Below are 23,762 nucleotides of genomic sequence, written 5' to 3' on the forward strand. Positions count from 1 at the left end.
TCTCTCCTCTACTTTCTCTCCCTCTGTATGCAACCTCATCCCATTATTGCATGTTACTAACACAACTTCTCCCCTTTCTGGTAGTCTTGTGCTTTCTCGTCCCTCTCCTCTCTCCTCCTATCACTTCCGGCAGGTTTTCTGTCTCTGGAGCTGTGGAGTCTGGATCTGTGGTTGCGGGTCACCTGCTGCCCCCGTGTTCCTGCTCGACACCCTCTGCTGCAACGACTATTGTTACTAGTCCTATTGTTATTATTGTTATTATAATCATTAACATTACGACTGTTACCATTAACACTACTATAAATATCTGTACCATTTTTCATTTAGTCTATAGCAACATCACCTTTACTGTCTGTACCTCTGTGTGTATATTGTGTAGGCTGCCTCCCTCTCCTCTCTCTCTCCTTCCATCCCTCTCTTTTTCTCTCTGTTCCTCTCCTGCCCTCTCTCTCTCTCTCTCTCTCTCTCTCTCTCTCCCCTTCACCCCAACCGGTCGAGGCAGTTGGCCGCCCACCCTCAGCCATGGTTCTGCTCGAGGTTTCTGCCTCTTAAAAAGAAGTTTTTCCTTGCCTCTGTCGCCTAGTGCTTGCTCTTGGTGGGAACTGTTGGGCTTCTGTAAATAGCATCATAGAGTACGGTCTAGACCTGCTCTTTTATGAAAAGCGCTGTGAGATAACTGTTGTTGTGATTTGGCGCTATATAAATAAAATTGAATTGAATTGAATTGAAATTGAATTAGGCTGGCCACAATAAAAGGCCACTTAAAAATGCGCAGTTCCATCACACAGCACAATGCCACAGATGTTGCAAGTTTTGAGGGAGCGTGCGATTGGCATGCTGACTGCAGGAATGTCCACCAGAGCTGTTACCTGTGAATTGAATGTTCATTTCTCTACCATAAGCTGTCTCCAAAGGGGTTTCAGAGAATTTGCATCGAACTGGGATCACAACCGCAGACCACGTGTAACCACACCAGCCCAGGACCTCCACATCCAGCATCTTCACCTCCAAGATTGTCTGAGACCAGCCACATGGACAGCTGCTGCAACAATCAGATTGCATAACCAAGAATTTCTGCACAAACTGTCAGGAACCGTCTCAGGGAAGCTCATCTGCATGCTCATCGTCTTCATTGGGTTCTCGACCTGACGACAACTTCGCACAGCCATTGAAGAGGAGTGGACCAATGTTCCACAGGCCACAATCAACAAGCTGATCAACTCTATGCGAAGGAGATGTGTTGCACTGCGTGAGGCAAATGGTGGTCACACCAGATACTGACTGGTTTCCAGACCCCCCCAGACTCTTTTTTCGAGTGGCCTTTTATTGTGGCCAGCCTAAGGCACACATGTGCAATCCCCATGCTGTCTGATCAGCATCTTGATATGCCACACCTGTGAGGTGGATGGATTATCTCGGCAAAGGAGAAGTGCTCACTAACACAGATTTTGACAGATTTGTGAAAAATATTTGAAAGAAATAGGCCTTTTGTGTACATAGAGAAAGTCTTAGATCTTTGAGGTCAGCTCATGATGAATGGGGGCAAAAACAAAAGTGTTGCGACATTACTTCAGTCAGCCATGCCAAGAGGTGTGAAGCAATAAAGAATGCCCAGAAGCCTTACTGCATTATATTTTTATATTGTGAATTGTCAAATATTATTATTGTTGTTGTTGTTGTTGTTGTTGTTGTTGTTGTTGTTTATTAATTTATTATAGACTATAAATGTAGCTCAGTGACTTACCGGAGGAAAAGAGCTAGTTCCTCATTCGTTTCTCATTTGTTCCCTGGTAACGTTAACTATTCAAATGTTGAGCCATTTTTATAAAATTGTAACTAATAGAGACGAAATCTCTGATTACATTGTGAATGAGTAGCAGATATTGGATGGAATTATATGATTTTACCTTTAACGTAATATAAGTTTCGACAGTTTTAATTTCTTGACTTCGGTGTAACTTTCAGAAAAGTGTAGAAATTAAAACCAGTGTCCACTCAGATCATCTTGCTTTACCTACCCCACTTACGTTGTATCTTGTATTTTGAAGGTTTGACCGGAACAGAACGTCTATGACCCCGGCTAGCTTGGCACGGCTGTTGCAGATGAGCTTAGTGGTTTGAGGAATAGTTGGTTAACTAGAAGCTGACGGGCTATCTGTGAAAGTAACGTTTTGCGTGTGTAGTAGAAGTCTTCTTAATTACGTCAATTACGCCGAATAAGACCGATTATCTAAACCGAGAGAGGGAAGAAAAGGTTGTACATTTGAAAAGCGTTGTAACTTAAAGTCACGGCGGAACAAAAAGTCGAGTCGAGCAGTGGACCCCGGTGAACACCGGTGTCATTTATAAGTTAATTCAATACCGCCGAACCTGGGGATTGTTTTTCCAGTAAGCTAGCTAGTTGTGTTTGAGTAAAAGCTGAATGCTTTGTTGCGTTTTCTAGACTGACTTCAAAGCGGCATCCTGGAAAGAAGAATTCAATGTGTCCTCTGAAATTTCATGGTAAGTCTGCTGCAGCGAAGCCCAAGTGCTATTCTTTGCAAAGCTGTTACACCACGCCAAACTCCACTTAGAAATCTTTCATTTAGACTGACCTCATGTGCCTCATAGAACAGGAGGGTAAACCGTATGGGAATAGATACGAAGTACTCTTCAAATCAGCATACATGTAACGTTAAACCTCCGATTTGAATCAAAGTTGTACTTTTGGAAATGCTTCTCAGAGTGAGCACACTCTTACGGCTGGAAGCGGTGACCAAGTAAACATACACATGCTGTGGAGATAAGAATTGCTTGGTACATACGCCGAATTATCAGGTTGTCTCTCTGACTCTAAAAATCACTTGTACCATTAATAATCGACATGTAACATTTGGTATCAACAAGCTGATCTTAAATTGATTTTAAAACGGAAGTAGCATAACGTTAGCTGTTTGACACGGAAGTTACCATAAAGTATCATGTACGGAGATTATTGTTTTCCAGACAGAGGAGACACTAGGATTCCTTATTTCAACATGGGTTGATTTTATAAATGCTCTAAGGGGAAACTTAGGTGTTTAGGACACTTCAGGCCAGTGCGGGAAACTTATCAGTTCGGCCTCTAAACTGCTAGAAATGGAACCTTTTAAACGCTGTTGCCATTACAATGGCATCACCAGTGGTTGGTAGAGGACAGGAAACCATTACGCATGTAAAAGTAAAAATTATCATTTGACAAACCGACTCGAGTCAAAGCTACTTTGTGTTTTTTATATTCTTTTGTGTGTAGGGCCAAGTCATTTAATACAAGTCAGAGTTAAGTATTTCAGATAGAGCCCAAGTCTCAAGTCTTTGCTCGGGAGTCTGAACCCAGTCTTGAGTCTTCTTTTGGAATAATAAATGTTTGCTGTGCATCAGGTCAGAAACAGTCGCTGTGCGACACAGGTATTTCTTGGGAATGCACTTTGCTATGCATGTTTTCCCTAATTTAGCTCTTTGTGCTTATTATAATTATTAGACTTATTTTTTTGCTCTATATGAAGTTATCAATGTGATCACTGTACTAGCTGCCTAGCCTGCTATTGTTGCCTTTATCTGTTCTCATCTTGAGATGGACATGTAGCCAACCAAACCACCTGCTCTGATATCAAGGGAGCTGCACAAGATCTTCCTTCTCCAATAGCTCAGGCACCTAATACAAAATGATTTTTCCTAAAGCTTGCCCTCTCTCTCTTGCCCTCTCTCTCAATTCAATTCAAATTAGCTTTATTGGCATGAATGTAATAACAACATTGCCAAAGCATCATATATACAACATAAGAACAATCAGCCTCATACATTTCACATACATTCTCTCTCTCTCTCGCCCACCCTGAGCCATGGTTCTGCTCGAGGTTTCTGCCTCTTAAAGGAAGTTTTTCCTTGCCTCTGTCGCCTAGTGCTTGCTCTTGGTGGGAACTGTTGGGCTTCTGTAAATAACATCATAGAGTATGGTCTAGACCTGCTCTTTTATGAAAAGCGCTGTGAGATAACTGTTGTTGTGATTTGGCGCTATATAAATAAAATTGAATTGAATTTACAATGTGAAGAATTGTTCTGGCAATAACACAGGGAGCAGCTGGTTGAATGCAGTAGGGGTAGCCCACATACAGAGGGAGATCTGTGTGTCTCACATAAAACCCAAGAGGTCTGTTTTATCCACATATATCTGCTTTCTCCCTCCTTCTCAAAAATGACTGTTTCCTGAATAACCATTTTAGGTTTTCTTTAATACACCGTTAATGGAAAGTGAAGTATTTCTGCAGCTTGTGATAGGGCAATGCAGGCTTATTTCCAACACTAGTTTTCACTTACTGGATTTGGGTTACATTAGTAGAACAACCATTGTTTAAATAGAAAAGGTATTTGCCTGATTTTCTAAATGTTTGCATGTGCCCAGCTCATTCATTCATTTCGGGTAATGCAGCAAAATGCACAGTAGAAAACAGACTAGTTGTGAGGAAGGAAAAATGCAAATGTAGCGAAGTTAAAAGTAGATTACTGTTCCAAACAATACTCGAGTAATGAGTAAAAGTACAGTTGATGTGAAAAGTTACTGTTACCTTTTATATCATTTGCGCTACTTCCCACCCCTGGGAAGACGGTGGGATTTGACTCAATATTGAAATTCTTCTTGAATGTGGACTAGATATTCTAAATATGCGTGTTGCCCGGTTAGAAATAATTTTAGTTTTGTTTTGTTAGTTAGATTTATTATAATAATAATTTATGGTTTCTTGCTCTATTCTCTTGTCCTCCCACAGTTCGACATACTTGTCCTTTTGGGAGGTCAGCTACAGAACAGCACCTTTGAAAATTGTTGTTTACACTTTAAGAATGTCCAGAGTATGGTGGTTAACTTTAACTTTAAAAACGCATTTTTTTTTCTCTGTTTTGATTGTTGAACAACAATGACTTGAGCTTGATGGTCAGAGCCTGTGTGGTATTAATATAAAGAAGACTGCTTTCTGTTTGTCTCTACTTTCTGCGTAAGCGAGGGCCTGCTAAGGTCCGCATGACAAAAAAAATCGTCATCAGAGTGTAGGCTCTGTGCAGACGTCCGCGGGCCTCCCGTTTTTTATGACCGTCATAAAAAACGGCCGACTATGCTACCAGGGCACCAACCCATCTACTGTGCATGTGTGGAACGAGTCCACCAAGCAAATAGTATAAACAGAAGTAGTCTGCGTCTGCTCCAGAGTATATTTGAGCCTTAACACTCTCTGGGATCACAATTTAGGGCACAAATACACACATTAACTTTAGCACCTGATTTAGTGCAGCTCACAGTCCCAAACAGAGCAAGGTTGCACCTCAGTTTTTAGATGTTTATATTGTGAAGCTCTACCAGCTACAGTACCACTGCTACTGTCACACACTGCCAGTCACAGCGCGAGAGGGGGTGTGCTTGATTACTATCACGGCATACGCCGGTGTCGCATCAGCTGGGTGGAGATGATTCCCTCATTGAGTCGACGTTATCAGTTAAACATTTGCTTTTCCCCTGATGAGAAATATTGTCACGGTTTACTGGCACGAGATCTTGTCACACTCCTGTTGACAAGGATTAACAAATCAGAGAGAAAAGTAGAATACAAATAAAATAATCCTAAACCCTTAAGATAAATCCTGAATTTCCATGGACATGAGTTTATTTGATTGTCTTGCAGCCCCGGCATTTGTGCCCTCAAAAAAGGCTATTCCAGGCCTGGTCAGAACCCAGGATTAAACCTGAAGTTACCCAGCTAACCCCAACCTCGTAGTACAGGCGTCAGGGCTTTGAAGGATAGCCCCTTTTGTTAATGTGTCCCTGCTCTGTGAAAATGGCTCTGACTGATAACTGCAAATCAGACCAGTATGAACACTGATCACAATGGCAGTACTGGCTGTCTGCTCCTGGTGGGGCTCAATGGGGACTCCTGTCCTCCATCTTCAAACTAAACAGGGCCCAGAGACCAGTATTGGAAACAGATGTTTGGGCGTTGATATGTTGGTGGGTTCCAGTGAGCTGTAAAATGGGGGTATAGAATAGTTTCTGACAAAACAGAATGATTCGGTGAGAAAATTATTTTGAATAATGACTCTTATTAGCTCTTAACGCTTATTAGAGTTGCATGGTAGTAATGTAGCTTTAATTAAAGGGGCATGGAGCAGTGTAAGACTTAAATAACCTCTGTCTCAAGCAAATTTTCATAACTATTTAAATGCAGTACTAATTGTATGGAAATGAAAAGGTTAATAGTGTCAGTTATTGCATGGAGCCCTGTTTGGCTCTCTCTCAGCTTGGTCATGGATGTAGAAAGGCCGGTGAAATTTAAAATTAAATTTAGTTTGCTTGTTTGTTTTTTGTCTCACAGTATGTAATATGTATCATTTATTTATCAGCATAATTTATTTTACCCTCCCCCTTGCACACACTCCTCCACGTATATACATGGCACACTTACACAACACACTTTCAAACATGCATGCAAACACATACAATGTACAAGGTAAAGAACCTCCTCCATGTCTTTGTAGTGCATGATTGTGAAGTGGTCTCTTTAAAAATCAGGACTTGTCTAACCTGTTAGTTCTGTCCTCTCAGAAAGCCCCATCATGCAGCTTGTGTCTACACTCTGCTGATGTGTGGGGAAGATGTTGTTTGAGCAGCTGAATGAATCTTAGAGTATGAATGTACCTTTTCTGTGCAGGTTTCCATATGATGGTGTGAGGATGGGACAAGGTGGTGTTGCAAGTGACTGCAGCCCTGGAGGCTGATGAACCTGGTCTCCATTGGCCAGTCAGGATGCACATAGCTTCAGTGGGTGTCAGCAAGTTCTGCTTCCTGTTTTCCCTCGCATTGTGTGGCCTCCTGCTTCTGTTCATCCCTGCCCTGCAGCCCCCAGCACGCCAGGTGGGTCTGCCTCAGCCTCGATCCCAAGTCAGACCTGCACGTGCAAGCCCATCACAGCATGCCGGGGCTCCAGCGGTGTCTGTCCATGGTGGGGCCATTGACTCCGCTGCAGGGCTGAATAGGAGCTCAGCACGACAGGGGGGATCCATCGAGACTGAGGTTAGCAGGAATGATAACAATAGTCCCAAGAGGGTGATGGACTCCAAAAGAGGGGCTCTTCCTGGAGGAAAGGGCGGTGGACTCTCAGCTTCTAGGTCTCGGGACCTGTTGCAGTTAAAGGACATTTTTATTGCAGTGAAGACTACCAGGAAGTACCACAAGTCCAGACTGGAGCTGCTGATTCAGACCTGGGTTTCCCAAGCTAAAGAACAGGTGAGGAGAGCTGCAGTAATTGGTTTGATGAAAAATGGCCGTCTGCAGAAAAATGGCCGTCTGACCCGCTTTGAGTGTTTCTGTCACTCGTTTGTGAGAAGGCGATTAAGCTAGCCGCACCTACATTTGGAGGGCGAGCTGACAGGTTAGCGACTTTATTCTATCAGTTTCTCTCTTTACAAAGACAAGTGTTGCAGAATGAGAGTCCTGCCTGAAGAGAGGCTGTGAAGTCTTCATGTTATGCGATAAGAGAACCACATACAACATTCTTTATCAAATTGGGTCGGACTTGATGAATTTAGCGCGAGGATACATGTGACAACTTCCGGTTTTCAAAATAAGGTGTCTATACAGGATGGAAATAAGATTAAATGGATTATATTCACAGATGTCCATTAAAAGTAATTTACTTATTTACATGTAATTTACTTTACAGGACCCTCTTGGGCCTCGGACCCACCCCCTATAGTCTCTCCAAATCCTGTGGGAAACACTGAGTAAAAAGCACATTTTGTCTACTTGTTTGGTATTCAGCCAATTTTTTCATTATATTCGGCTTCGGCCAAGAATTTTCATTTCGGTGCATCCCTAACTTGAACGCTTGATCATTGTTAACATACAACAGTTATAGATAGTGAATCAAATACTGTAGTACTGAAATGATTAGTTGATTGACAGAAAATAGCAAACAATTGTAATAAATTAAATAATTTATGTGAGTCATCTACAAAATACCCAAATCAGGGGGTTCAATTTCTCAAATGTGCTGCTTTTATCTATTAATCTGCTTCGAACAATGCCTGCACTCACAAGGACGATAAACAGAAAATGTCTGCAGGCGCATGCAGGCAGCCTGTCAGTGTGGCTGCTGTAGAAAGATGTTCGCGCTCCCCTCGTGAGTTTTGGGAAGGTGGTGAAAAATGATGTAAATCTAATCTAAAACCATTACTGGCTAGCCTTAAATATGTAGTGTTATATTGTAGAGAATACAGAAGCTGAATGACGTCACTTCTGACAAAGTGTCCCCCACTCTCCATTAAACACCAGTCACGTTATGAAAGCTACAGCAGAACACAATATATTTTTCTGTTTCATTAATGAACACAAACTCCATCTAAAACAACATGTTACTGGTAAAGATAACCATGTACTGTATATTAGATTGTACCCTGCATGGAATAATGGAATTATGTATTTTCTTTGTTTTGATATCTGCGTTACATCAGCCTCCGTGCTCTTTAAATATAGGCATTGTCATTAAAAACCCTTATCTGTCGACAACTAAACTCCATAAGGAGTCTCCATACTTCCTATGGAGGTAAATCAATGTTCCTCTCATTATAATTGCACTGACTGAATCTCAAATATGTATTACAATACACAAAACATGATCTACTAATAGATTTGACATCCACAAACTCTCCATGATCCACAAATATAAAACACGATCCACAAATAGATTCCAAATCCAAAAACAAACTCTCCGTGATCTCATATAAAACAGTTGATTTGTGAATGAGTTTGCATTTGTCAAGTGTCAAATCAATTTAACCGAATAACCTCTATGTTAATTGACTGAAAACAATGATGGAAAAAATCCGAAGGCTGCAACACTGTCAATAACCATGTGGAGGCCACCTGTAGTAGACCCCCTGTTCAGTTGGTGGTAGTGTGCATATTCATCAGCTGTTGTCTTGGATCTCACATGCATGACCTCGTTGTCTGGTTGCTTTAGCATTGGTAGGCTGTATCACTACATAGCGTAACTAAAATGTCACGGCAGTTGCGCAATTCTTTAGAAAGCCTAATAATTTTAAACAAGTTTAAAAAAGTGGGATTAATGCGGTGGAGGGTGAAGGACGAGCAAGTATTACTGATAACATTTTTCAGCCAGCAACCAATGTTACGGGGAAGCAAGAGGCAGCAAGGAGGTAAAAATCATTCGTCTTCGTGTGGTGACATGAAAAGTTTCTCTGTTCGTATCCTCTCTCTGCGTTCTTATAAATAAATCATCTCAAGTTCTATAAATTAAATGGTATTGTGATCGAGTTGTTGTTAAAAATTGTTTTTAAAAATGCTGTCTGTGTGTCTCATTAAATATTTAAATTAAAGTTAACAATAGATTATGACAGAATTTTTACAACCCTGTCTGTCAAAATGATTGAGGGGTGTGGTGCATGAGCTAGAAGTCCTCCTACAATAATTCACGAGTTGTGATCATGAAAGCTATCGGCTGCAAAATGGCAGCACGTCTTAACATTCAGAGCACATCTTTACATAAATAAACTCTCATGTAAACACTGCAGCATGTACTGACTCCTGTGCTGACAGTGAGGCGAGATGCAGGAAGCAGCGTGGCTTCAGAACCATGTGGAGTTCACCAGTTTACATTTGGTTTTAGGCTTATGCAGTGATGTTGGTGCTTATGGATTTGAGTCTTGCCTGTGCACACCCTGTCTGTTGTTCGGGTGCTTTTTAGGGTGTTGCCTTATCACCATCAGAGATTCCTCGCTCATGTGGTTACAGTTTGTCCTCGCTGACATTTAGTGGAACCACAGGACATTTATAAGAAAATAAATCTTGACTTCACCCTTCATCTGTTCTGTGTCAAAATCCCCTGTGTGAGACCAAGTTGTGTATCGAGGTCACTGTGAAATTCTACAGTTTCACTGTTTCTGCTGTATGTTATTCTTCGCTTTGGGTAAGACTGCTTTAAGAATACTTAAAAGTAGGGATGGTATCGTTAAGATTTTAACGGTATTACTGATACACCTTATATGCCCCATACTTTAACTGTATTCCTATTGTTTCTTTTTGTTAGAAAAAACAAAACAAATTAAGAACAGAATTAACATTGCTTTATTTTGTTAAATGTAAAATAAATAACAATTATTTACAGCAAAAGAAATGGCAGTGTTTTGAACAAATCACTATTGTGGTGATGGAAATGTAAAACAAACTAAAACTATTATTTACTGCAAAAGAACCACAATGTTCAGCCAACATTGACAAGAAGTCTTAACTGTGCTCAGAAGAATAAAAAGGTTGTTCAGGTTGAAGTTGGGAGGAACTATGCTAAGATTTGCGTTGGGTCAGTAAAGTCCATGTACAACTAAAAATGGTAAAGTGTAATTTATCCTTACAGGTACAAGAAAACTTGGGGCCTGGTCACACTAGCATTTATAACGGCAACATTTCCCATTGAAATCATTTCGTTTCAATTCAGCAAGAGTGTCATGGGGGGAATAAAGCCATGCTGGGCTTCATATAAAGTTCAAATTTGAACTTTTCACACTGTTGCCCAATTGCAAATCATCTTGACAGTGCTGATTGTTGGAGAGAATTGAGAAAGCGTGCTGCTCTTCATCCACCTCATGCTGGAGAACTGAAGCATCTCAGCTTCTTGTTCCAGCAAGAAGGCCTCGCATTGCAGATGGTCTCGCAGGTACTGCAGGTACTGCAACACTGGCTCTCTTGGCCATGCAGGTGAGAAATCATTTTTTAAGATTTGGCATTATTAAGTACTAAATGGTGGAAAATGTTGACACATACATACAATTAAATATTTTATAATTACAAAATTGTATTTAATATTGTCATAGCTCAACATATACCATATGTGTGTTTTTTGGTGCTCACGTTTTCCTTCATTTTTAACAGTAGACAAACCCAGGCCCAAGGCTACACCAGTTCATGGATGAAGTTGGGGCTGTCCAGATCAGCAGGACCAATGTTGATGACTACACCTTCAACACCCTCAAGCTTCACCTCACCAACAGCTTCTGTGATAATGAGTCAGAGCATTGAAAGAGTCTGGGGACCAGTATTCTGAAGGCAACCTCCACTCTTTGATCTGTCCAACTGGCCAGAAGACACCACTGATCTGGCACCATTTGGCTCCCCTGAGCTGAATGCCTTCAAGGAACGTTTCCGTATAGTACTTGAGACATGTGAGGACTTAGAATTCGTGGAAGCAGTTAAGCTGATGATACACAGGACAACTTTTTGAGCAATGTTGCTGAAGGCAAGTCCGACTATGTTTTAAACAGATAGCGGCGGTGGTGGGGGGGAAGGGGATTATGGTAGTAATCTTTACTCATTACCACTGACGGCAACGTTGCCCAGCACGATTGCTCTAATAGTTGCTCCGTGTATCATCAGCTTTAGGCGAGAGTTGCTTGACCTCAGGATTCTTGTTGCCCGTCACTACAGGCACCTCGATTTCCAGGTGCTGTGGCAGCGGTTGATTTGGGATGCCATTGGAATGGCCCGCCAGTTCCGGCACATGCCAGGTGGTAGCAGAGATCAGTGTCGTCTAGAGATGCAACAATTCTGTTTTTCCTGCCGATTCCGATTTAGCCGATTCCTGATTTTCTTTATTTCTGAAACTATAATTCACAGCATACAGAAACAGTTTTGTAACTTTTCTTTACTTGAAAATTATTTTTCTTAGGATCCCCATCCCCAACATTGGCTTTTCTGACTGGGGTCCATTCAACATTATAAAACACTCTCAATCTAAAAATGCTCCTGGTTAGGCTCCTGGACAGAGCTTTTAGTACGAATAAAATCTAACTGAAAATAAACAGCAGTAGGCTGTAACAAAGCCCAGTGTTTCCCACAGAATGACCGTAACGGTAGTGGCTATATTTGTATTTTTATTTAAAAATATTTGAAAGAATACATTACCCTTTGTTACTACTTATCTCACCAATTACTTTAGTGTTTACTCACAATCTACAGTAATCTGCTCACCTTGCAATCCCTTCAGACACACAGCTACACCTGTCTGCTCTGTTGACTTTATTTGTCAGCAGTTTTAGAAAGACAGCTGGGTTTAGCTGTTGACTGTAAGTTGTTAACCCGTGGTACTGAATGACATCGGCACCAACAGCTGTGTTCACTGTTGCTCTACCTGCTCGTGCTTTTAAAATATCCACTGTGTCCGCGTCTTCTAACGTAGCCTAACACAAGATAATCTGTGTGTTTCTCTGCTGTCTCTTCTTCACTCTCGGTGAAGAACTTCCATGTGTGTGCGCACAGCCAGTTACTGTCTGGGCCGCTGTGCGCATGAAGGAAAACACCGTCCAGCGCAGCAGGTGTGCAAAGTTTAGTGTGACTGGCAGAACATCGGACATTTGACGCTGTCTGGCGCCAATCACCGGTCATGGCTTTTTAAGCTGAAAACCGGCCCATTCTGTTGTAACAATTCGATAAACGACTAACTTGCACCTGTACACACTTACAAAAATTATATATTAACGAAAAAAGTCCATGGGATGGGTTTCACAGCGTGTTTTTAAAGATATACCAGGTTACACCACGGCGGGATATTAGTCGCTGGAGGCTCGGCCGCTCTCCGCCGCATCAAACCAACATTACAGACATTATCACCGTTTCCGACATACATGCAGTTCACCCTCCAAACCCCCAATGTCCCAGCAGTTCAAATGTTCCTTCCAGTAACTTAAATCGTCCGGATGGAGCCAAATGTCCTCCGGTGGAAAAAGGAAAAATACCAAGGTGAAGTGTGGCGAGCCGCCGCAGTCAACAATGTTCCACAGTTAACTTACGCAACCTCGACCCAGTCTGTTTAGCTGATGGGATGATGAAGTAGTCCAGAAAAGTCCAAGCATATGATCCACCAACAAAAGTTCCTTTGTTGCGTCCGTCTGGCAAACCTCACACAGAGCCCACTAAACGCCGACTGCTTCCACCTGTCGCGCTCTAGAGTTCCCCCCTAACGTCACTTCCCACTCTCCTTTTAAAACCTACCCTGTGGTAAAACAATAATGAGTGGGGGGGGAAAAAAATACATAAAAGGTCCTTACAACAATCCGTGATACACCACAGGCTTCTGATATACAGTTGCTTTTTTTTCCCACGTAAAGGCACAACCAATACACATAAAGCAGGTTTACCAACACATTAAAAGCTGTACCTGAAGGCAGAATAGGTGACTATTACACTGTTCCCCAGCCGGCCGATCGGTGCATCCCTAGTCTTGTGAAAACTTGCATGACACTGTGTCGCAGTAGCCTATCAGCATTGAGATTTCCGGACGTCACTGATGCAAAGAACATTTTCCATTGTAAACTTTGTGCGACCAGCAAAAAGCTTTCGACCGCAAAAAGTTCTACATTTAATTTATTGAAGCAAAAAGTAATATAGTAATGTAACTAATTATTAGTAAAATGTTTACTTTGTTTCATACTGCTGTAGTAATCGCGGGTTATGTTTATTTGTATTTGTTTATTCCCTATGAAATTGTTTAAATTTTTTGCCAGATTCGATTTTATTTTTGCCCAAATTCTGTCTTTCTGTTAAAATATTTCTGAATTCTGTGTTTTATAATTTAAGCACATTTTGTCATTAAGAGTGTGTAATCATTTGGTGGATGAATAAAATGTCAACAATTCAATAAAAAATATTCAATAAGAAAATATACAAATTGACTCAATATCATGAATTTGATGTATCATGGAAATATGCATATAGAAATATTCAAATGTATGTGCAATTATTTAAGGGGACAATTCACCATAAATGTATTGTAACAGTAAGATATTAAAATACTATAAAACCTTTTAATAGGTGCAATTTCCAATGAAAGCATTGTTGCTATACATGGACTGTAAATTGTCCCCTGTCAAGTAGGTTTATTACAGTCTCCCTATGCTGCTGAACACACGGTATAAGTGAGTCTGATGGAGGCTACTCTCGGTGCTCTTCCTTGTTTAGAAAGACTGACCGGACATAACTTTTTAACTTTTTCTAACTGAATATCTGACTCCGCCCCTTGTATCTTCCGATGTGATCTTCACTGCTGCCTCCTGGTCTAAACTAAAGCTACTGGTCATGGTTTTGGTCCACTAAGAAACTCGGTCAGATTTGTAGATATGAGAGCTGCTCCATCCCAAGTCTCTCCTAATCAGACCGGGCGTGAGTTGGGAGAACCTGTTAGAAATGTGAACAGGTTGGTGGTGAACTGTGGGCTCCTGCTTAGGGCTTTGCTTCCTTCAGACAGTCACCCAGCCCACCTGGCTTCCCGGCTGCTTGGGAGCTGCATCTGGTCAGTCCACGGCTAATGGGTCCTTTCTAACTACAGCAGCTAATGATGTTATAGTTTAACAAGGTTTCCATGGTGCGAAGCCACAGTTCCAATTCACTAAGCGCCCCCACCTCCTGCCCCGTAACATTTTTACATATACCATTACCACTAAAGGATGCAGAGGAATAACCAAGCTGCAACCTCCTTCAATCAACTGATCAGTTAACTGTTCACACTTTATTTTGAGCAGTTTGGGGGGTTGCATTGGAAACCAGTTTGTCTACCTCAGAAAGGGTTATTAACAAGTTATTAATATTCAGCCAACATGGCTTGGCCAGTTTTCAAGCTTAAAGGTTTTTACCACACAAAGTTAAATGTGAACAAAGAGAGCCTTTAGTATAAAGTACTCATAAGAACCTCATTAAGTATCCAGCACAGAAAGCAATTTAACCAGCTCTGTATGGAGCCCTATTAAAAGCAATTAGTAAGTCCCACTGCTGGACAAAAAGCCTCAGTGTGGAGAAAAGGAGGTTTAACTGCAGAAGTACTCTGCCCCACTTCACACAGAAATGTCACAGTCAGAGAGAAGGAAGGGCTTCCAGTTCATTTTGTGCTCCCGTTATCTACAGCTTTGGCTCATACCGGTTCAGTCCAGGCCTGCTGTGAAAGGGTTCCACTGTGAGTCTGTTCTATGTTAGCTGTCAACTGGAACTAACCATTTATTATCAGAGACTGGAAGGCATTACGGGCCTGTTGCCGTTGTTTCACTGCTCTTAGGTCAGTAAAATCTGCCCCCTAGTGTTTACAGCTGCCTGTAAAATTAAAGAAGAAGAAGAATCATGTCAAGTTAAAGAAGCCCTTTGACCCTCTCATTTTATGGTAGGTGAAGGTTAAAGCCTGCCTGCAGGGCTCTGAAGATGCTGAGCATGCCTGTCTCTGCCTGCTGATTTCAGTCTGACAAAGTGAAATCTAGATGCAGGGTCTGAAGATGCTGAGCATGCCTGTCAAAGCTTCACTGACATAGCAGGTGAAGTTTGTGTCTTTTGTCTGTAAAATCTTTGGAGGATTCACAAGTTTAACTTGAATTTTATCTGTACAACAGGACCTACAGAGAAATGAAAAGGTTAACAGATGCATTTAGTTCATGTTATTTCTGTAAAACTCTGGACTGGATATGGTACTAGTTTCCACAACACACGGTTGGTGAAAATACACTCAGCTTAAGCATTAAGGGGTTGTGTGAAATGTTCTTTTCCTCTGCTTCACATTAACTTGAGCTGTGTCTGGCACTCTGCAACTGCACACGTGTCCTCATGAGCAAGAGAAAACAATGGAGCACTTGATTGTATCCAAGTTGGGGATCATGAATGTTTGTGTGTGTGTACTTGCATAAACATTTTTTAACAGCATGTCTTTATCTGTTTCAGACCTACATATTCACTGATGGTGAGGACAAGGAGCTGCGGATGAGAACCGGTAAGAAGCTGGGCCGTCATAGGGGAAAAAAGATTCCTCATTCATGTTGTGTGGCCTTATTATGTAGTGACCCAGCAAATCAGAATAATCAATACTCTGTTGTAAAGATGAGTAACAGAATACAGATAGGCATAAAGGCGTAAAGCACCAGAATAATTTCAACATTTTAGGTAAGCTTTCCAATTAAATTTAAGTTATCAGGTGTATTTGGACCAACCTGAGACATCCATTATTTTTTTGCACTAAGCAGTTTTGAACTGTGTCTAGTTACATAGATGCATAACAATTAAAAAAGGAGGATCAGCTGTTTGTCATCAGCATAACAATGATGAAAGGAATGATGGAGAACAGGATGGGACCAAGAGTCGACCTCTGTGGCACACCACATATTAAAAGAGCTGATGATGAAACATGATCATTTATAAAGAAACCAAACGTTCAGTTGGACAGATGAGATTTCGAGATGAAGCAATGAAGAAATTTATGAAAGCAAACTGTTAGGAATGCACCAGTCGAGCATGCTCATGCTACTGTGTGTGAATCATCTGCTACCAACATATGATTTCTACAGGGGCTGACACAGTACTGTAAGGGTATAGATCCTGGACATAGATGAATGTTGATCTGTGCTGTTGTCTCTTTCCCAGGAGCTGACATCATCAACACTAACTGCTCAGCAGCTCACACCCGACAGGCTCTGTGCTGCAAGATGTCTGTGGAGTACGACAAATTCATAGAGTCTCAGAAAAAGTGAGTGAAAAGTGAAACACACTGGTTAAACAGCAGGGACGTGAAAAACTATTAACTGTTAATTAACCAATTATTTCTCTGCTCTGTTTTATAAGAACAAATGCATTGTATAAAAACCTGAATGTCCAGTACTTTCAATTTTCATATAGTAGTAATGGCCATTACGTTGATATTAGGCATGCATCAAGAGGAGGATAAAATATGAAAATCGAACACATGTAACAAGTAAAACTGTTTTTTGAAAATACCTTAAAGAAATACCTAATGGCACAGAACACCAGCCCCTCTGCAAACAGGACATGTTGTATAAAATCTGACTGTGTGATCGTCAATTAGATCTTTCTTGGTTATGTTTCATTTTTTGTGTTTTTGTTTTTCTCAGTCACTGTGTATGCTGTTTTTAGTTTTCTTTTTTACATTTTATTATTATTTTGGAGCTCTACAATTTTTTTTACTGACCATTTTGATGAGGATACTTTTTGTCATTGTTGTGATTATTGTCATTAGTTATTTAATTTATATTGATTCATTGTTTTGACATTATGATGTAATGTTTACTTACAACAGTTATTGATAAAATGACAAAACACGTTCACTTCAGAATGTAGGTGCTGACTGACCGTGTGTTGTAGGTGGTTCTGCCACGTGGATGATGATAACTACGTGATCCTCCCCAGCCTGCTGCGGCTGCTCTCCTCCTACCACCACAGCCAGGATGTGTACCTGGGCCGACCCAGTCTGGATCATCCTATAGAGGCTGCAGAGAGGGTCAAGAGTGACGGATCGGTCAGCTTACATCTTAATCTATTCTGGCTCCTCTAACTGATAAATTTAGCAGTGGACAATGAAGCTAAATCCAGGCTTCAGAATGTTTATTTCTTTTAACTATTACACCCCTCACAGCTTGCTGATCTGTCTGTTTTGTCTCATTTCAGGTGTCTGTCAAGTTCTGGTTTGCCACAGGTGGAGCAGGTTTCTGTATCAGCAGAGGTCTGGCACTGAAAATGAGCCCATGGGCCAGGTAGGTCATGGACTCGCAAGGGGCCTAACGTATAAACGCTGCCTACGCACAAAAAGGTTACGTACGCTGGTTTTCACGCACACGTGGGATGTATAAAAATTAACGTGACGTGAGAATGTGCGCCAACTTTTGTCTGGCTCTGTCAGTGAACTCCAAAGTGCCAAAACTCACCAAATGTTTCAAATTAGCATTTCCACTCCTGTTACTGTTCATATGTCAATGAAGTAGTCAATCAAAAAATTATGTCCGTGAATACACAATAAAAGTTTGATCATGTATGTAGTGGTTTAATATAGAAATAAAATTAAATGCGAGAGGAATAGATTATGACAGCTCTCACATATTTAATTTTGCTTCATATCACATGTTATCACTTCAACATTTAAACATTCAAACCAGCAGTGTTATTTGTGCTGCCGCTAGTGAGCCATAACCTCTTAACCACCTTTCAATTGTAAAAAAAAAAAAAGAGAGCCAGAGCGTAGCCACGGACACTTATGGTCAGCTGTGAACCAGCCTAAAGCTAGGACATTGTCAGGTGGCAGATTTGAATGATTTTCAGCTGACACTTGTATATATTTCTTTCCTCTCTGGCAATAGTTTGCAGTCCTACATAATTCAAAACACATATTTGATTAATCCAAACATGCTGTTCTTTTTTTACTTTTTCCGTTTTTTCTGGTTCAGTCTGTGGGGCTACAAATTAAATACAGGAAAAAATTATCTGACTTGTTACTTCCTAAAAAAAAAAAAAAAAAAGCCCACAAATCGTTAGTATGTACCTGTTGCCGAAGTAAGATTACTAGCTAGGTTTCCATCTGAATGTAGAAAAACGGCAAAGACAATGCAAATGAATGTGTGTTTCCATCCACCACTGTTATGTGATTATCATTATCAGGCATGTGGTTATTCATGTTAGGAGTTGGCTTGTTGAGATGAACAGCTAGTTGCGCTAATTTTTCAGTCGGTACCATTAAACCATTGCAGAAGAAGAGGGCGCGACATGATGGCATAATTTAATGAGGTCAAACCTCAAACGGTGAAAACCCATGTAGAAAACATGATGATTTGTTTCATGTGTTAATTTGAGGAAGGTTACCGTCTCCTCACCGCGTCATGTATGTCATGATTTATTCACTGTCTGTTTCCGTTGCACTTTGTCACATTTTGCTTTATCGAAATACCGACATTTTCACCTTAGCCAAGCATAAAAGGGGTTTTGCGATACTTTCCGTTTCCACAGGTGCATGGGTACTCTACTGACTTAAGCAATGGCAGATATTTAATATTAATAAATAAAAAATATTAATTAATGTTAATAAATATAAAAAATTTATATTTAAACAATAATAAATGTATACAAACCAATAATGTAAGCACTTAAACAAATATGTAAAAACGTCAGTGATTATTTTCCACTTGCTTGTGAGGGGAGTGCGTTTAGGAATGGCTGCTGTAAACAGCTGCTGTTGTGAAAGCACACTTTGTCGGCTGAGACTCTGTCCTCTGGTTTCAGTCTGGGAAATTTCATCAGCACAGCAGAGAAGATCCGACTACCAGACGACTGCACCATCGGCTACATCATCGAAGCTCTGCTGGAGGTGGCCCTAACACACACACACCTCTTCCATTCTCACCTGGAGAATCTACAGAAGCTGCCCACTGACACTGTACTGGAGCAGGTGAGTGGTGTGTGTTGTGTAAAGTATTAGTAAGCATTATAGGGGGTCTTAATGGACTCTCATCCATTAAAAAAAAAAAACACATTTAGAGATTGAATACTTGCTACTGGCATGTTCATGTGAAAATGTCAATATAGTTTTATTGTTGTTGTGTGTTTTTTTTCCTGAGCTCCTTTCGGCATTTGCTCTGTACACTGATGTTGAACTGTGTGTGTCCTGTGTTGGTTTTGCAACAGGTGACTCTTAGCTACGGAGGCTTTGAGAACAGAAGAAATGTGGTCAGTATTGTTGGAGGCTTTTCACTGGCTGAGGACCCCACAAGGTAAACATGTTAATAACAAAACCTTTTGCTCCTGCATGCACTGCACTCCCATGACTCTGTTCAACATTAAGTATCATATACGTTATCTGTGAGACTTTTAACTACTATACTGAGCCGTTTTCTTCTGGTGGTTAACCTGTTACCATGCATATTAAAATGCTTATCAGAACACTGCCATCATGTGTGCAAAGATGTTCATGATACTTTACAATCTCTTTAATTATGTTGTGTAGCATCTCGCTAGAAGTAGAGTGCGGTTTAATGCAGTGTACCCTACATGGCCAGTATGTAGACATCTGAAAGTTCCAGTCTTACGTGACAGTTGAACATGTGATTCCAAAATCATGAGCATAAATGTGCTGCTATAACAACCCCTGCTTTTCAGAGAAGACTTTCCACCAGATTTTAGAACTTGGGCGGAGGGATTTGCTCCATTACAGCCACAAGAGCATTGGTCAGTTCAGCCACTAATGAGGCCTGGCTGACAGTTGGCCTTCCAGCTCATTCCAAAGGTGTTGGATCAGGTTGTGATCAGGGCTCTGTGCAGGCCAGTCAAGTTTTTCCCCAACAAGCTGGGAAATATGTGCTGTATAATTGGACATAAAGCCTCATTTCCTCTGCATGGTACGGCTCAGCTCGACTGGACTTGCTTTTTGGTACCAAGTACTTTTCTTGATTTGGTTTTCCACTGCAGATAGTACCCCATCAATGTAGGCGGGATCCTTAGCTGCCACAGCTTTTGCCAATGGAAAACCAAAACATAACGGTTCCAAGCGAGCGCCATAACATGCAGTAGAGATGAGGAATAAGAAGCCTAAACTGGACTAGGAAAAGAAAGACCCAGAGCAAAAGTACTCAAAGGCATGTGTCCACTTATTTTTGGCCATGTACTGTACTTGAAGTGTGGACATTAGACGGATCAGAATTGGTGACAAAAACTTGATTGGGACACCCATAACATCATACAGAACAAACATTGCATAAAAGATGTAAGAGAAGTTGATTTGTCTCTGTCTGTCTTCTCTTCCCATCCTACAGATTTAAGACAGTCCACTGCCTTCTGTATCCAGATACTGACTGGTGTCCAAAACTCAAACTTCACCACAAAAACTGAAAGCCACTGCGTTTATACCCTGATACCTGCTAAACCTTTATCCTACTGCCTCACGCTGCCATGTTTGGATCCAACTACGTTTAGCTGGAAATCCTTCCCACGTTTTTTGGTGGATGCCATCATCCAACGCAGCCTCACCTCATGCTTTGTGGATGCGCAGTGCTATGGGTTTTTTTTTACACCTCTCAGAGGCAGAACTGGTTTAGAGGCAAAATTGACCTAACTCATTAAGTAAATAATGGGTGGAGCCAAAGAATGACTAGCTAAGGGAACATAGAAGTGGGTGGAGCCACATTTTTCCCCACTATAAATTAGCTTTTGAGAGAGGATTGTTAACACTAACCTCAATGTTCCTCAACAGAAAAACACAACAGTCTCTTTTACCTGAGCTGGGCTGACCTTGTTGGGTGCATTCAATCGTTGTTGACCACTGTTTGAAATGAAAGACGGACTAAAAACGGACTAATTACTTGTGTTTTTGAATTAACATTAGCCTCGGACCGAGACCAGACAAAAAAAATGCATGGCAAAATATCAGCATACAGATGTTGCTACCAGGTTTGTTATAAAAAGACACTGTTTGTGTCTACGAAAAATAGCATCATAGCTAAGGTGGCACCACCGAGAGTTCCGCAGTGGTAAATACTGCACTGACCACTGTGAAACGCACAGCGTGAGACCCTTGTTTTCCTGGTGTATTAATCCTGCGGATTTAGTGGCGTCTAGCTGCAGATTGCAACCAACTGAATAGCCCTCGCCTCACCCTCCCCTTCCAAGCATGTAGGAGAACCTACGGTAGTTGAGAAAAGAGTTTGGTTTGTTTGTTCTGCGCTACTGGAGAAACATAGTGGTGCAACATGGCCGACTTCGGACCTGCTCCCTCTGTACATGTGAAGTGATCATTCTAAGGTAATGAAAAACGTCAATCCCTAACTCAAACCCTAAATCTTACACACTGGTCTTTTCAAGGGTGTCAGCAACTGAATTTGACAAATAGAATTCTGGGAGGTCCATGTAGGTTTAATGCAAGTGTTTGGTCTCAACAACAAACGTACGTGGGACTACCAGGAGGACAAACACTTTGTCTTTGTTTCCACTTGACTAGAATTTAGTTTTGCTCCAAGCAAGGGCAGTGTTGCTGTGAAGGGATCATAGTCAGAATGGAGAGGGGGAATGATTACAGCATATTTTACATACATATGGGCACATATTACTGATGTATTTAGACAGACATGGACAGTAGAGGATTTCCTTCTTCCTGCCTGTTGTTTAATGAAGGAAAGATTAACCTGATTCCATGCCTCCATCCACTGTGGTGTAACTTTAGCAGTAGAGTAGCTGAATGGGTTAGGGTACTAGCCAAGCTACAGAAGTAACGTCAGAATTGGAAGCTATCATGTATGAATTAAAATAGTCTGAACCTGCACTCTGCATGTCCATTTCTCCGCTTTATTCTTTTACTGACATGTTAACCTGAAGTCAATGTAAAATCCAGATAATTGCTTTAGAATGAAAGATTGTGGTGGTACTTTTAAAGAGTCTGATTTAAGATGTATTAGGAGTATCCTACTTTTTGGTCTCAAACATGAAGTGAACTGATGTTTGATATGTCCAGAATTGAGATTATGTTTGTGCAAGAAAACTTCTGTGGAAGGTTTATATGCTGCATGGGCACACATGATCTGTTGTAATTCTTCTGATGTCTTCATATTCTCAGCCGAATACATTCTCCTTGTATTAGACTATTTATAATAAGCCCATCTTCATGGTTTTGCACTACTTTGATCTTGCCACATCCTACATTTTACTGGAGCTCTACACAGTTGTGGTGTAAATATGAGTGAACTGTATTGTGTTCTTTCCTCATAGGCTGTTCTTCATACACACCTTTAAGGCAGAGCTACTTTGGAGGTGGAGATGCATTTTGTTGTTGGAGTTAGACTTTAATGAATGGGGCCAAAGATATCTCTACAACATTGCCATGAAATTTGTTATGGATGTTCATGGTCCCCGGAGGAAGGTTGCTAATGAGCCTTTTTTTTTTTTTAGCACTGCCATCACGTCAATATTTCCTGTTGACAAACACTTTGGTCCATGATAGGGCATTTTTGCAGTGATACCTTATCACAATTGAGTGAAAACATTTTAGATATGACCGTTCTTTTATTTTGAAATTGTAGCTGCAAGCGCAGTAAGTGTACTTGGTACTTTCTTTAAATTAGTTAGGATGCCTAGCTACCCTGAGTCTTAAAATATATATCATGTTCTTCTCACGATGAATTGTAATACTTTGATGTGTGATTGATATGATGCCTACACATTTAGTGACGTTCCCATCAGCCTCAGCTGTACTTTGTGTTTTGTGCTGATTTGTAAATGTTAGTATGCTAAAACACGAATATGCTTACCGTGGTAAATACCTGCTTTTAACATCAGCTGGTGAGCATGTTTGCTAGCTGTGTAACATTACATTGAAATCCAGAGAAGTTATGTTAAGATGTTACAGAACAAATGCCTTATTAGTCACAACCATACTGCCAGTTAGTCTGCAGACCCACCGGATTATAATAGCTCATGGTGGGAAAGAAAGTCCTTGCAGACAACAATTTCCTAAATAGTAAGACCAGTGTTCTGTCTTTGGACTTACCGTTTGCCATTTTGCTGACTTGTGTTCGGATAAACTAGTTCTTTGGCTCCACCCACTCAGCTTCACCAACCAGTCAGTATTTCTGCCTGTAAAAAGTATTTATGTAATACACCCGTCTAAATCTTTGCACAACTACAATCCAAAATCAAGAGCATGTGGCCCACTGCAGGTCGGTGGGTGAGACTGAGTGAAAGATGTATATCTTTTACCACTGATGTATTATTGTGGTGTTTCAATAAAAATAAAACCTTTCTGCATTATCCAGTGTTTCACTGTTTATTGTTGAATTGCTATCATATTGCAAAGTTGATGTATGCATCTGTTTTGTTTGGGTCATTGAACAGAACACTGTGTAACCGCACCAATGCTTTGGCAGTACTGCAGTTGTTGCAAAGTTAATGACATCATGTG

At 40.9% G+C, this 23,762-nt stretch overlaps 2 protein-coding genes across 2 annotated transcripts in view; both read left to right on the forward strand.

Moving 5' to 3' along the window:
- Positions 1-23,762, forward strand: part of bms1 (BMS1 ribosome biogenesis factor) — a 654,080-nt gene that overhangs the window by 88,400 nt on the left and 541,918 nt on the right. The gene's annotated exons all lie outside the window — the stretch shown is intronic.
- Positions 2,054-23,611, forward strand: rfng (RFNG O-fucosylpeptide 3-beta-N-acetylglucosaminyltransferase). Its single transcript, XM_046069172.1, has 9 exons — positions 2,054-2,502; positions 6,714-7,288; positions 15,767-15,815; positions 16,463-16,565; positions 17,198-17,351; positions 17,501-17,586; positions 19,103-19,268; positions 19,505-19,590; positions 20,629-23,611. Exons 2-9 carry the CDS (start codon positions 6,809-6,811, stop codon positions 20,702-20,704), a joined length of 1,200 nt encoding a protein of 399 aa, XP_045925128.1. The 5' UTR covers positions 2,054-2,502; positions 6,714-6,808; the 3' UTR covers positions 20,705-23,611.

This window comes from Micropterus dolomieu, linkage group LG14, assembly GCF_021292245.1.
Source record: "Micropterus dolomieu isolate WLL.071019.BEF.003 ecotype Adirondacks linkage group LG14, ASM2129224v1, whole genome shotgun sequence".
NCBI classification, from domain to species: Eukaryota; Metazoa; Chordata; class Actinopteri; order Centrarchiformes; family Centrarchidae; genus Micropterus; species Micropterus dolomieu.